Source organism: Phyllopteryx taeniolatus, chromosome 4, assembly GCF_024500385.1.
Source record: "Phyllopteryx taeniolatus isolate TA_2022b chromosome 4, UOR_Ptae_1.2, whole genome shotgun sequence".
Lineage (NCBI taxonomy): Eukaryota > Metazoa > Chordata > Actinopteri > Syngnathiformes > Syngnathidae > Phyllopteryx > Phyllopteryx taeniolatus.
Window position 1 is genome coordinate 12024875 of NC_084505.1, and position 13601 is coordinate 12038475.

Below are 13601 nucleotides of genomic sequence, written 5' to 3' on the forward strand. Positions count from 1 at the left end.
GTGTACTTGACCTTATCCAGAAAAGAGGAACCAAATGTCAGTGCTGATATTTGTAACACAGATGTTGTTTGCTGTCTTTGTAGCTGCAGAAAAGGGAACGCACATGCAGGGCTTATGTGCAGGTATGTAATGGATGGATGGCATACAATACAATGGTTGGATGTACTGTAAGATGGATGGATGTAAGGGGGAATGGTGGGTGGGGAATGAGGGAGGAAGGGATAATGGATGGCCAGATGGAGGGATGTAAGATTGTAAGATGGACAGATGATTGATGGATGAATGGCAGCACTATAAATGGATGGATGCCTGACGGATGGATCTAAAATGGATGATGGACAGATGGAATGAGAATGGACAAACAGGTTGATCATACGCAAGTGGACAAGTACAAAGGGACAGATGAGTGAAGGTCTTGACGATAGATGAATGGATGGACAGACAAAAATATTTAAAATGAACACAAGGATGGCTTCAGAGATGATTGATGCATGACGGACGGATGAATGAATGGATGAATGATGGCTGTTTAAATTGATTTATTAACAATAGAGAGATAGAGTGATGCGAGGTCAAAGAATGGATGGATGGACGGACAGATGAATTCATGGATAAGAGGATAGATTCATGTATAAACTAACAGAGGAAGAAAAGTGGGAAGGACAAACAAATGAACGGATACACTAACAAAATGGAATGCACCTTTCTCCTTGTTAGGCCGTGGTTCAGACAGTAGATAACTTGTTGGGTCCTGAGGCTCTGGTGTCCTGGGCTGACATGAGCGGTCCGGACCAGTCCCGCTCTGCGTCACTCCTGTTAGATGCGGTAGAGAAAGGAGCGTTCTTATTGGCTAACAACCTCTATGAAGGTCGATTCAGTGACAGAGCACCAAACGTCGGTATGTTGTCTCTCTTTTTCCGAGCTCTCAACATATGACGATTAAAACAAGCTTCTCATCCAGACTTTCTGTATGTGTGTGATTAGATCTGGAGGTGTATGTGCTCAACGCAGAGGCGGACATACAAGACCTAACGTTCCCGCACTCCTACGATAGCGACAGCATCCTGCAGATCTCGGCTGTGGCCCTGCAGCAGTACAGCAATAATGGTATGAGGCACACTCATCTCAATTTTAAAACATCGGATAAGCCACAATTACAAAAGTTAATGGATTGTGGAATTAATGGTATGAATACTATAGTACACAGTTAATTATAATCTATACAGATATGCCGGAAAGTAACTTTCTTCCTTCGTTCGCTGTACAGGCCAAGTGAAGTTGGTCCTCTCTCTGTACAAGAACCTGGGCTCCTTCCTGACCACCCAGAACTCCACCTTGCGTCTCGGACTTGGACTCGGACAGGGTTCAGAGGTCAGGCGTAGGAGCCTGGTGGTCAACTCCCATGTCATCTCTGCTTCTGTGCACAGAGGCTCCAATAGAGTGTTCCTCTCTGAGCCCGTGGTGTTCACTCTCAGGCACCTGCAGGTTTGCTGGGAAATATTAACTTGGGCAAGAAAGTAGTGCTGCACAATATATCGTTTGAGCATTGTCATCGCAATGTACGTGCAGGGTCCTGTGCAATGTTGGTGTATTGACATGCAGTCAATCGGCTGTAATATTAATAAGTGACAAGAAGATGGACCAGATTAGACATGTTAATAAGATTAGCACCGATGTTACAGTAAATTATAACCCATCAAACAACACTACTTGATGACTATTACATGAGGACACAGGAAACAACTACACGCCTGCATTTACTGTATTTCTCTTCAGAATATGACAGAACAACGTGTTTTGCTTAAACTAATGCACTCAAATATAGAAATACTAATGCATATGTTAAAACATAGGTGTAAAAACAGATTGATTAAAAGCAAATGAATAGTGTTAAGAATCTGCAAATGACTCTACTGTATAACTGGGCATGAAAAGAAATGATTTTAACTTTTATCTTTCTCGACTATTGCTCAATACTACAGTCCATTTAAATCCAGGTAGACTTCATACGAATGACTCCGTATGCTTTTGTGCGCTACTGAGCATAGTGTTTCTAGAGAGGCAAAAAGAGAAATATGTGCTGGTTTTCACGTTACATGTGTGTTATCCTGTATTTTTTATCATCGCAATATATATCAGAGGGTTAAAGAAGATCCCAATTTCACATATCCTGGAGCCCTACAAGAAAGATTCCTGATGATATTCATAAACACAACTGTTGTTTTGTGTCGTATTCACAGCTGGACAACCACTTTGGTCCCAACTGCTCTTTCTGGAATGCCTCAGGGGTGTCTGGGACCGGCAGGTGGTCCACGCAGGGATGTCGCCTGTTACACACCAACAATACGCACACAACCTGCGCCTGTAACCACCTGTCCAGCTATGCTGTACTCATGATGTACCAGCAACCTGCTGTAAGTTAGCACTCAAGCCCACAAACTTGCAGTGACTGTGATTGTTTTTGTTTGCAGAAGATGGCAGTGAAAGGTTGACGGAAAGAAAAAAAAAATTAAACTGCTCGAGTTTGGATGTTCCAACCTCTGTGTTCAGCACTAAATGCAAAATAATCTTGCCACAGGATGAATGACTGGTAGATGTTGTCAGCTTTATTGTCTGTATGACATGCACCATGTTTTTGCACTATTTGCAAGTTTTATTCAACAACAACCAACCAAAAATGTTATAACAGAATCATCAATCAATTGTGGAAAGCTTGTATATCATTCTCTTCTCTAATTATAGCAACACTGATGCTCCTCAAACTCAAAGATAGGGGTTAGTTCCCAAATTAGAAAGGCTGATGAAATGTTATTATTCCTAGTCGTCTTTAGCCATCAGATCCCATTTGTACGCACTAATTTGTAAGATAAAGACGTTTTTTAATTAAACATTCAATTCTCTCGAGTTGATGGCGTGAGAAAGATGTTTCTAAATGCTGCCGGCTTTTGTGGTCTCCCGTGAAACGGCATTCAAGTGTTTTATGTAATGCGTATGTAAAATAACAAACACTCAACATGTCAACATTTTGTCTTTTCATCTTCACAGTCTGGTGTGGGAGTAGAGGAGCTTCTTGTCTATGTTGTCTCCTGGGTGGGCATCTCTGTTGCTCTGGTGTGTTTGGCCACCTGTCTTACTACCCTATGCTGCCAGGCAGCACCCTGTCACACTGACCACGGCACCATCCACTGCAACCTGTGGGCCAACCTGCTCATAACTGAGCTGCTCTTCCTTGTCGGATCCAATAAGACACAATATACCGTGAGTTCTTATTTTAACTAACATGAGGGGTGCTTGTTAAAAGTGTATTTTTTTCCTCTTGCGGCATTATGCTTCTCTCACATTTATAGGTTGTGTGCTCCATCATTGCCGGCCTGCTGCACTTCTCATTGCTCTCAGTATTCTGCTGGTTGTGTCTGGAAGCAGTGGAACTGTACATTTTGCAGCGTGAAGTGTTTGAGGGTCGTAACTCCAGGCGGAAGTATTTGTACCTGAGTGGCTACTCTGTGCCCGGGCTGGTGGTGGCTGTGTCTGCAGCCATTGACTTCAGAGGCTACGGCTCAAAAGCTTCGTAAGTTCATCACAATTGCTCAGCACACCTACACACATGCACACACACACACACACACACACACACACACACACACACTATATTGCCAAACATATTCTCTCACCCATCCAAATAATCGAAATTAAGTGTTTCAATTACTTGCACGGCCTCAGGTGAATAAAATAAAGCAGCTGAGCATGCAGACTGTTTTTACAAACATTTGTGAAAGAATGGGTCGCTCTCAGGAGCTCAGTGAATTCCAGTGTGGAACTGTGATATGCTGACACCTGTGCAACAAGTCCAAGTCATGACATTTCCTCGCTCCTAAATATTCCACAGTCTACTGTCAACTGTGTTATAAGAACGTGGATGTGTTTGGGAATAACAGCAACTCAGCCACGAAGTTGTAGGCCACATAAACTGACGGCGCGAGGTCAGCGGATGCATAGTGCGAAGAGGTCGCCAACTTCAGCTGCCGGAAAGCTTCATGGAATGGGTTTCCATGGCCGAGCAGCTGCATCCAAGCCATACATCAGCAAGTGCAATGCAAAGCATCGGATGCAGTGGTGTAAAGCACGGCCGCCACTGGAGTCGAGAGCAGTTCTCTGAAGTGTTGAATCACGCTTCTCCATCTGGCACCTTTGGGATGAATTAGAGCGGAGACTGAGAGCCAGGCCTTCTCGTCCAACATCCGTGTGTAACCTCACAAATGTGCTTCTGGAAGAATGGTCAAAAATTCCCATAAATACACTCCTAAACCTTGTGGGCAGCCTTCACAGAAGAGTTGAAGCGACATCATATTGAACCCTAAGGATTAAGGATGTATGTATATATATATATATATATATATATATACATACGTGTGTGTGTGTGTGTGTGTGTTATTCATTTCCAATCAAAACTGAATATTATTATCTTTGTAAAGGCACATTTTCTGATACCACGATTGAATTGCCTTGCAATAAATACGTTGTGTAGGTAATAGGTGTTTCCTGCTCATTTTTGGGGGTGCTCAAGGGCCTCTTAACGTTGTGCACCCCTAAATGTTAAAGACTGTGATTGTATAGATGGTATCGTTGCTGTTTGTGTTCCTCCTCTAACTTGTTTGTGTGTCATTATGCACAGCTGCTGGCTGCGAACCGACAATTTCTTCATTTGGAGTTTCCTTGGACCGGTGGCTGTTATTATCACTGTGAGATTTTCATCTCTGGCCCCATACAGATTCAATCATTTATGTCATGTACAAATGTATTCGTGAAAGTAGAGCGTTGACAGCAGTCTTTGTTGTTGTTTACAGCTTAACCTTCTAATCTTAGTGATGACCTTACATAAGATGCATAGCACTGCTGCCTTGAAACCAGACTCCAGTCGCCATGACAACCTGAGGTTTGTAATTGTCTGTATATTTTTATGATCCTTGTTCCTCGTGTTTCATTATGTTTAGATTATTTCACAAATTTATTTTGAAACCATTTTGCATACTTTGTGTGAAAACAAAAGGTCAGGCCTTCACAATGATTAAAATAAAATTATTGATTTTTATTTTAATCATCGTGATATTACTTGTACATTCTACAACTATTTCAAGCACAATGATACTAAAGAAATGGGATTCAAAGAACACTTAATACCTGCGCTAAACATATTTTTCATGTTTGTCAAGGTAGGTAATCATAGGAATGAAAATTATGACTGTGAGGCAATTTCCTCTGTTAAGGATGTACTATGAGTGCTGCTCATGAGATGCTCAGCATGAAGTGGCAGGTAGATTTGAAGGCCTTAAAATGGTAAAATTTATTCTCAAAAGATAACAAGGCCAATACGTGTAGCCTACATTCACACCTATGGGCAATTTAGAGTCTTCAATTAACCTACCATGCATGTTTTTGGCATGTGGGAGGAAACCGGAGTACCCGGAGAAAACCCACGCAGGCACGGGGGAGAAAATGCCGTCCCGTCTCCGATGCCTACCAGTCATCCATCGTGCCAGCTCCAAACATCCTAAGCTCTATTATTGAAAGCTTAACTTGATCAGAATTGTATTTATTTTATTTACGTTTTTTCTATTTTAAAAGGATCATTGCAACTTTCAATCCGTCAGTGTCTCATGAAGGTTCACTGAAATTGGCTTTTGTTATTATGAATGCCTCTCCTTGTAGGAGAATTTTGCAAAGCAAAAATAAAATAAGATTACACTCACACTGGGCACATTCGCATCATAGCTCTTACAGCATAGTGCTGTAGATGGATTTTGTTTGTTTGCTGATTGGTGCAAATGTTGGGTCTTATGTGTTCGTTTATCTTCTGTCCGAGCTTGACACAGTATACGAACAAACAGCATCTTGATTAAATACTTGTGTCCATTCCGGCAACACCCAAGTCAAAAGACATCCAGACGTCGAGCATGTGATGTAATTTGAAGCCAGACTTTCATTTTCCACGCTTACAGTTTGATCATGAATGCCTCTAATGTGCCCAGATTTTGACTTTGGGTCAAAATCAGTCGTGATTCTGAAAAACAATGTGGTAGTTTTGAATTTCACCTCGTGATGTTAGCTGCAGGAATTCAATATGCCTACCAACTTAATGAATTAAAGATAATATAAAGTTAGGTAGTCTGATAGTAGGTAGGAGTCAATTAAGCTCCAAAAAACTGTTTAGTATAGTCTGTTGCATGCTGAATAGTACACCTTCATTTAATGGTGAAAAAAAACATGCTAAAATTGATTCGGTATTAATATTGTCCATGAATGTAAGAATGTATTGAAGTGGTCCAATGGGGGCAGTGCTTAATTACTGCAACTGGGATGAGAAAGCATCAGGACCCCTTCTACTGGTACTGTGGTGTTGCAGCCTGTTGCTTAGTTCAAGATCCAGCCACAGCTTGAAGCTTTGTGCTGCTTCGTGTTGGGCTGTGGGCTGCTTCGTGTTGGGATGAGGGCTCGGCAGCCATCCAGCTCTCACACGTCCCCTCGGACAAACCGGTTCATGACATGCGTGTGTTCGCCTTCTTCTGATGACCCATTGATTCTGTAGAATTAGAAAAGATCCGATGAAAGCAAATATTTCCTTATGATGTGTGCTCTCGTGTGTCCAGGGCATGGGCGGTGGGCTCGTTGACGCTGCTCTTCCTGCAGTGTGTCAACTGGTCCTCAGGCTTGATGTTCCTGTCTGCGCCATCTCTCCTCCTGGCTTACCTCTTTGCCTCACTTAATACTGCGCAGGGCCTCCTCATCACTATCCTGCACTGCACCCTCGCCAGGAAGGTCAGCCTCGGAGCTGAGCATCATTATCTTGGCGGTTGTGTGACCGTGCACCGCCAATGGTTTGTGTTTTGTGTTAAGGGTCAGAAAGACTACGGCCGATGTCTCCGCCTCTCCAAGTGCTGTGCGACCTCTTCGTCCAGCTCTCCAGACTCGGTGAAGGCAGCCGCGCTGCGCTCCAACAGCCGCTACAGCAGCAGCCAGGGTCGGAGAGCCACGGCAAACAGACAGGCAAGCGTTCCGTTCCACACTCTTTCTCCATGTCTTCCTGACTTTTTGTTGATGCAAGCTTCATTAGACTGTGCGCTGATATTCTGTGCTCCAGAGTCGTATTCGGAGGATGTGGAACGACACGGTGCGAAGACAAACCGAGTCGTCTTTCATCGCCGCTGATGTTAACAGCACCCCGACTCTTAACAGAGGTGAGGGTCTGCTTTATTGTTTTTGTACACCTTCTTTGTAGTTGCACTCGGCAGCATTTATTCATCTCTTTTCTGCACATAGCTGCATTGGGGAATCATTTCCTGACCAATCCAGTCCTGCAGACTCACGTAGGAGCCTCTCCTTATGACACCATGTTGGCGCAGGGATACAATCAGCCCTTCACCTCCACAGGTATACCTCATCGCAACCTCAGAGGCCATTCCTCTGTACACTAATGATTAACCCTAACCTGTTCAGCTGCATGGCCATGAAGAATGGTTGATCTGTAGGCCTTTTGTGCCAGAACGGTTTTACTGTGCAACAGGGGAGTTTGAAATACTCCCTCTGCTCATTTTTTAATTAAAGATAGCCACTTAAATGACATTCTGAAAATGGCTGCTACTCAGGATTTGACGCCTGATATTGGAGAATTTATGAAGGCTAAAAGATGTTTCATGAGCAAAGTAAGCCTACGTCATATAAAATTCGGTGCCACCTTTGTACTGTGAAGAACAGTTCTGTGAAAATGAATAGCCTTTTAAGAGAATGAAAATTGCAAAATATCAGTTAACAGCGTCACTTCAAAAGAGACTCGTTTGGTGGAACCCTTTTAGGTTTTGGTCATACACTGCCACTTGTATTATGTTTACATTTACAAGGTAGGCCAATAACGGCTCCTTCTTTATGAATAGTTACTACTTTAGTTTGCATGATGCGATGAGACAGTTGAGGTAGGCGAGATTTCCAAATGGATTTGGAAATGTATGTCAATTTAAACAAATTTCTAGCACAGTGGAAAACTGGTAAGCACATCTGCCTCACACTTCTGAGGTCCTGGTTTCAAATCCGGCCTTCCTGTGTGTGGAATTTGCCTGTTCTCCCCGTGCCTGTGTGGGTTTTCTCTGGATACTTCGGTTTCCTCCAAAATTAAAAAAATATGCATGGTAGCTTAACATTTTCAAGATTTTTTTTAATCGTAAGGCACATATAAACAAACAAACATTCACACTCACATTCACACCCACGGGCAATTTAGAGTCTTCAATTAACCTACCATGCATTTTTTTGGGATGTGTGAGAAAACCGGAATACCTGGAGAAAACCCACGCAGGCAGGGGGAGAACATGCAAACTTTGTACAGGCGAGGCCAGATTTAAACCTGGGTCCTCAGAACTGTGAGGCAGATGTGCTAACCAGTCGCCCACCGTGGCACCAAAATGGATGGTTGATGGGTTAATGTTTATTGTTTGTGTTGTCAGTTTGTGTTATCAGAGGAAGGTACTCAAGCAAATTCCATTATACTTTGTGTTTTTTTTTATACTGTATTGTTTATTGGACTCAATTATTTTGCAGGTCACACACACATACTGTAAACAATTTTACCTTGGTGAACATTGGTGTGCTGCCTTTTCTTTCAACTTTTCTTTCTGCTGTGATTTTGTTTTTATATTTATTTTGGAATGTTTTTTTTTACTCTTTCCCTCTCTGTCCCTCTCTTACATGGACCAGTTGGAACCTTCCGAAACAAGAGTATGAGCTCTTCTTTATTGTGCTTACCCAAATCATTTAGCACCGTGGTTGTCTTCATAGACCACCCTTTCACACATTTGCACACATTAACCATACATAGATCCTATCCCTTTCTCGAACCAACCACATTCGATATTTCATGTAAAACTGAAAAAGCCTCAATCTTTGGAAGAAGCTCTACTCATTTGCTCATACATCTACTCATTCAACTCTTTTCACAAAAATATTTTGATGATACACACTATAATGCCAAAAGAATTCGCTCACCTGTCTTGAATTTATGTGAAATCCCATTCTTCTGAGAAAGGTTTAAAATCTCTAGGTATGCTGAAACGTTCAGAAGAGAAACATTCAGAGTTCCTTTCACTGGAGCTCAAGGGCTAATATTTCGGACATTTCCAACTTTGTGGGAACAATTTGGACATGGCCCCTTCCTGACATGACTGTGCATCAGTGCACAAATCAAGGTTCATAAATACATGGATGAGAGAATTTGATGTGGATGAACTCAATTGGCTTGCATAATCCTGACCTCAACCCTATAGAATTTACACACTTTTGTATGAATTACAGCAGAGACTGAGAGCCTGGCGTTCTCATCCAACATCAGGGTGTAACCTCACAAATATGCTCCTGAAAAAAATTGTCATAAATTCCCATAACCTCACTCCTAAACCTTGTTGAAATCCTTCAACCCAAGAGTTTAAGACGTTATAACTGCAGAGGGTGGACCAATGTCATATTAAACCCTACGGATTAAGAATGGGATTTCACTTAAATTCATATCTAAGTCAAGACAGGTGAGCGAATACTTTAGGCAATATAGAGTTTGTTTTTCTTTTTTATAACTGAGCATTTCCTGTTTCTTCATGTAGAAGTTGGTGTGTCACAAAGTCAGGAGTCCTGTGGGTTGGACAGCATGTGTCTCAACGGAGGCTACACCCCCAATACCTTCACCCTACATGGACTCGGGGCAATGCCCGGATCCCGAGCTGGAGTGGTGGGCAGCACTGACCTTCTGAAGGAGGGAGGCGTCGTGATGGGAGGCGATGACATCTCCCCTGCCCTGCTAACCCCCCATGGCGCTGCAGATCTGGGCACCGGTGTTGGAATGCGTCGTAACCTGTCTGATGCAGCGGCACTGGAGAAAATGATCATCTCTGAGCTGGTGCAGAGCAACCTGAGGCCTTCGGGTGACATGCCTGACCCTCCAGAGCGCTACGGAAGCCTGGCAAGGCCTCATCATCTGGACAGAGCAGCCATTGCTCACACCGCTACACTGACTCGCCACGCACAGCAACCCCAGGAGGGCTGGGCGGCCACCATGCAGCCCACCAATCGACCCAACGCACAAGAGGGTTGGCCGCATTTGAGTCATCACCTACAAGGTGCTGAGACACATTCCACATCACAGGAACAAGATCATGGCACGACACCACGCTCACAAGACGGCTGGTCGCACGCACGCACTCTAGGAGATGCTGAATCGATGGGGGAGAGGCTGCAGCTTCAAGGCACTCTGGGTCGTCGCGGGCTCCAGGAGAGACAACAAGCGCGCCCCCCCGATGTTCAGGCTCGGCCATACTCCACCCTCAGCCGCACCACTGGCACCCTGTCACGCCACCGCAGCACAGCTGAGACGGGTGGGGCGACAGACAAAGACAGGGAGCGAGACCGAGATCGTTATCGCGACAGGCCCTTGCCGCCTCCGCCTCCCCCACCCCCACAGGAGTCGGAGCCCTTGTACAAAGCTCTGGAGGAGCCACTTCTGATGAAAGCAAGAGAGGCCACTGTAGATGCTTGGCGAGGAGGGCAGGATAGGGAGAAGGGTGAGACATTTTTTCTAAAAAGAGATGGACTTATGGATGAGTGGAGGGGAGGTAACAGAGTAAGGGAGGAGTCTTTTAGCTCTCAAAAGAGAAACGGAGACATGGCTGAGTGGAGAGGTGGAATGGAGAGAGGAAGGGATGAATCTCATCTCCTGGAGAAAAGAGATGGAAGGATGGATGCATGGCGAGGAGCAGTGGAGACAGACCGAGAAGAAACTTTCATTACTCAGAGAAAAGATTTTGGAATTGAGGGCTGGAGAGTTGGGATAGAGAGAGAGAAGGACAGAGATGGTTGGAGAGCAGGAATTGAAAGAGAAAATGACAAACAGAAAGACAGAGCACTAGATGTGTGGTGTGGTGGCGTCGATGTAGACAGACAGGAGTCTTTCTTGTTTGAGGGCAATGATGGGTGTCTTGATGGGAGGAAAAGAGGAAAAGATAGAGGCTCTCTAAGGTACCATGGCGACCGAGAGGATTCCGATGGCTTTACTCTGCCTCTGACCCCTGATCTTGACCTTGACCCTGACACCGCACCAATATACGGCCAGGATTCAAACCCGTCGCCACTCTACCCCGGGGACCGGCGATCACCACCTCTCGGTCTCTTCCCACGAAGCTCACCCCCAACTAACATCTTTGCTGCCCGAGACAATAATTCTCCTCCCAACAATCCCTACTCCCGCCACTCCCCCCAAGTCTACAGCCGCAGTAGTTCCCCTCCCCGCTTCTACAGCCGCACCTCCCCTCCTACGCTCTCCTACCCTGACAGTAGCCCCGAAGTTCCAGAACAGCTCAGCCCCACCAGTCAGCCCCAGCAGCCCACCCTGGAGCTGCCCTACAGCCTTGGGAGACCCCCTCTCGGCCCACGGCCCAATCACCTGCAGACCTTTTATCAGCCACCACCACCGACGACTAACGGAGAGGCTCTATACACGTCTGAGCCCTCTTCGGAAGGAGAAGACGGCCAGATGCAGCGGGTGACGAGCCTGTGACTAGGGCGGTGGTGATCGGGGCATAGAAACCAGGGAGGTGGAGAGAAGCACAACCAACAGTGTTAAAGATAACATTAAACATAACGAAGATGATGATTCAATTCAATTGTCCGATGAAGGCAACGATGATGTCAGAGATGGCTCCTCCCTCCTTCTATCTCCCGATCACCACGAGACTCCCCCTTGCCCCTTCTCATTTTTTGTTACTTTTCTAGAAGTGTGACTCATTCATCATACCTCTTCCTCTGCTCTCCTTCCCCGAACCCTCGCCGTGTCTTCCCGCTATACAGGTACTTTATTTCTTACTGGCCCATTGTCTGACTTTCTGTTGGTCCATTGGCCGGCTGTCGCCCTTCCTCGTAGCAAGAGAACAATGTCGTGACAGATCAAAAACACTTGTGTGTTACCAAAAAACAAATCCTTTCAAAGAACACATGCATGACTTTCTAGTGGCTTTTACGAGGCCACGCGTACTGTAAGAAGGAAGTGCTCAAGTGCAAGTGAACGAATGTGTGTGTAGCTTGATGAGCATGCGTGTGTAAGGTGCGTATGTGTGTGTGTGAGAGATCAAGAGTGGGTGCGTGTGTGTGTGTATATATATATATATATATATATATATATATATATATATATGTGTGTGTGTGTGTGTGTGTGTATATATATATATATATATATATATGTGTGTGTATATATATATATATATATATATATATATATATATATATATACACAAATCTTTTATGTTTATGATTTAGGATTAATGTATCACAAATTAATGTATCACAGTGGACCATTTTACCAATGTCAATGAAGGTGGGCTTTACACACGTGCCCTCCTTCTGATTTTCAATTTGTTCCATCACATCAAGACCAAAACCTGTCCTCCAGTCACCATTAACTGTTGGCAATGGAACAGTTTGCAGCAGAGTTTTCATAGCAACAGAACTATTATCTCCAGAGCAGATCATGTGAAACCTCAGAACTTTTTCTGCAACCCTTGATATCCTTGTACATATTACCCTGAAGTGTTCTAATTGTCTTGTATTGCTATTGAAGTTCGAGTAAACGTGAAATTAATCTTTGTTGTCCTGTCTTTGACTATTAATGATGCTTAGACAGTCAGGAAGCATAAAAAGTAAAAATGTACTCGTAGCCCATACACCTAGTCAGTGTAACCTTTTATACTACAGTACTCAGTTACAGATATTTGTGGAAATTGTGGACTGTAAATATTAAAAACTACATTTTCTTTTTTTTTTTTTTGTCGATCTATACATTAGTGTGGTCAGTGGCGGTCCTTCATCCACCTTAATATCACCACTATTTCATCGCAATTTTAGAAACCATAAGTACTATACAAAAATGCAATATGGCAGCTCACAACTGCCGTGTAAATCATCTGAAACAATTGAGAATCTATTTATATAACATAACAAAAACATAAAACATTTAAATAAGATACATCCTACTTATCAGAGATGTTGATTATTAAATTTATGAATGTGTGTAGATCGCTACAGAGATGTTTTGCTAATTTAACATGAGCAAAACATTTAACAACACAACAGTTGGAGGAACAAAAGATGCTGACGTTATTGTGGAAATCTGACTGGCGCTTCTGATCGTATTTACCTCAGCTGAGAAGGCCTTGCTGGCGCTGATGGTTCACCACTGTGTGGTTGCAAAGGAGCAGAACATTTCTAGATACCACTCGATGGAAATTCATTTACAACTCTTTGATTTGGTTGTGATTTCAGTGGCAGCCTACTAATCAAGGACTTTCATGAACAATAAATATACCAGGAAGAGCAGTGCTTCCCAACCAGGGTGCCATGAGACACCGATGTACCGTGAGAGATCATTGTGGGTGCTGCTGGAAATGGTCTGCTTTTGTTCAATTTGGGCCAGAATTATAAGTAATTATAAGTAATTAAGTTAATTATGTTATTTTTGTTCATCTCTCTATACCAGCAACATATGGTGACAGGCAGAACAATTACAGTAAATACTCTTTCAT

General features: G+C 43.7%; 1 protein-coding gene across 4 annotated transcripts in view; it reads left to right on the plus strand.

Moving 5' to 3' along the window:
• The window catches only part of LOC133476299 (adhesion G protein-coupled receptor L1-like), a 36098-nt gene extending 23436 nt beyond the window's left edge, over positions 1 to 12662 (plus strand). For 3 of the 4 annotated variants that reach the window (XM_061769489.1, XM_061769490.1, XM_061769492.1), the window contains 15 exons: positions 84 to 122; positions 718 to 898; positions 985 to 1107; positions 1268 to 1485; positions 2241 to 2414; positions 3046 to 3258; positions 3348 to 3568; positions 4673 to 4739; positions 4845 to 4933; positions 6645 to 6813; positions 6892 to 7041; positions 7136 to 7232; positions 7315 to 7425; positions 8743 to 8763; positions 9639 to 12662. In XM_061769489.1, coding sequence (XP_061625473.1) covers positions 84 to 122; positions 718 to 898; positions 985 to 1107; positions 1268 to 1485; positions 2241 to 2414; positions 3046 to 3258; positions 3348 to 3568; positions 4673 to 4739; positions 4845 to 4933; positions 6645 to 6813; positions 6892 to 7041; positions 7136 to 7232; positions 7315 to 7425; positions 8743 to 8763; positions 9639 to 11584 — 3819 coding nt within the window. In that variant the 3' untranslated portion in view covers positions 11585 to 12662. The remainder of the gene's footprint in view (positions 1 to 83; positions 123 to 717; positions 899 to 984; positions 1108 to 1267; positions 1486 to 2240; positions 2415 to 3045; positions 3259 to 3347; positions 3569 to 4672; positions 4740 to 4844; positions 4934 to 6644; positions 6814 to 6891; positions 7042 to 7135; positions 7233 to 7314; positions 7426 to 8742; positions 8764 to 9638) is intronic. The other variant, XM_061769491.1, reaches the window with a different exon arrangement.
• The last annotated feature ends 939 nt before the right edge of the window (positions 12663 to 13601 follow it).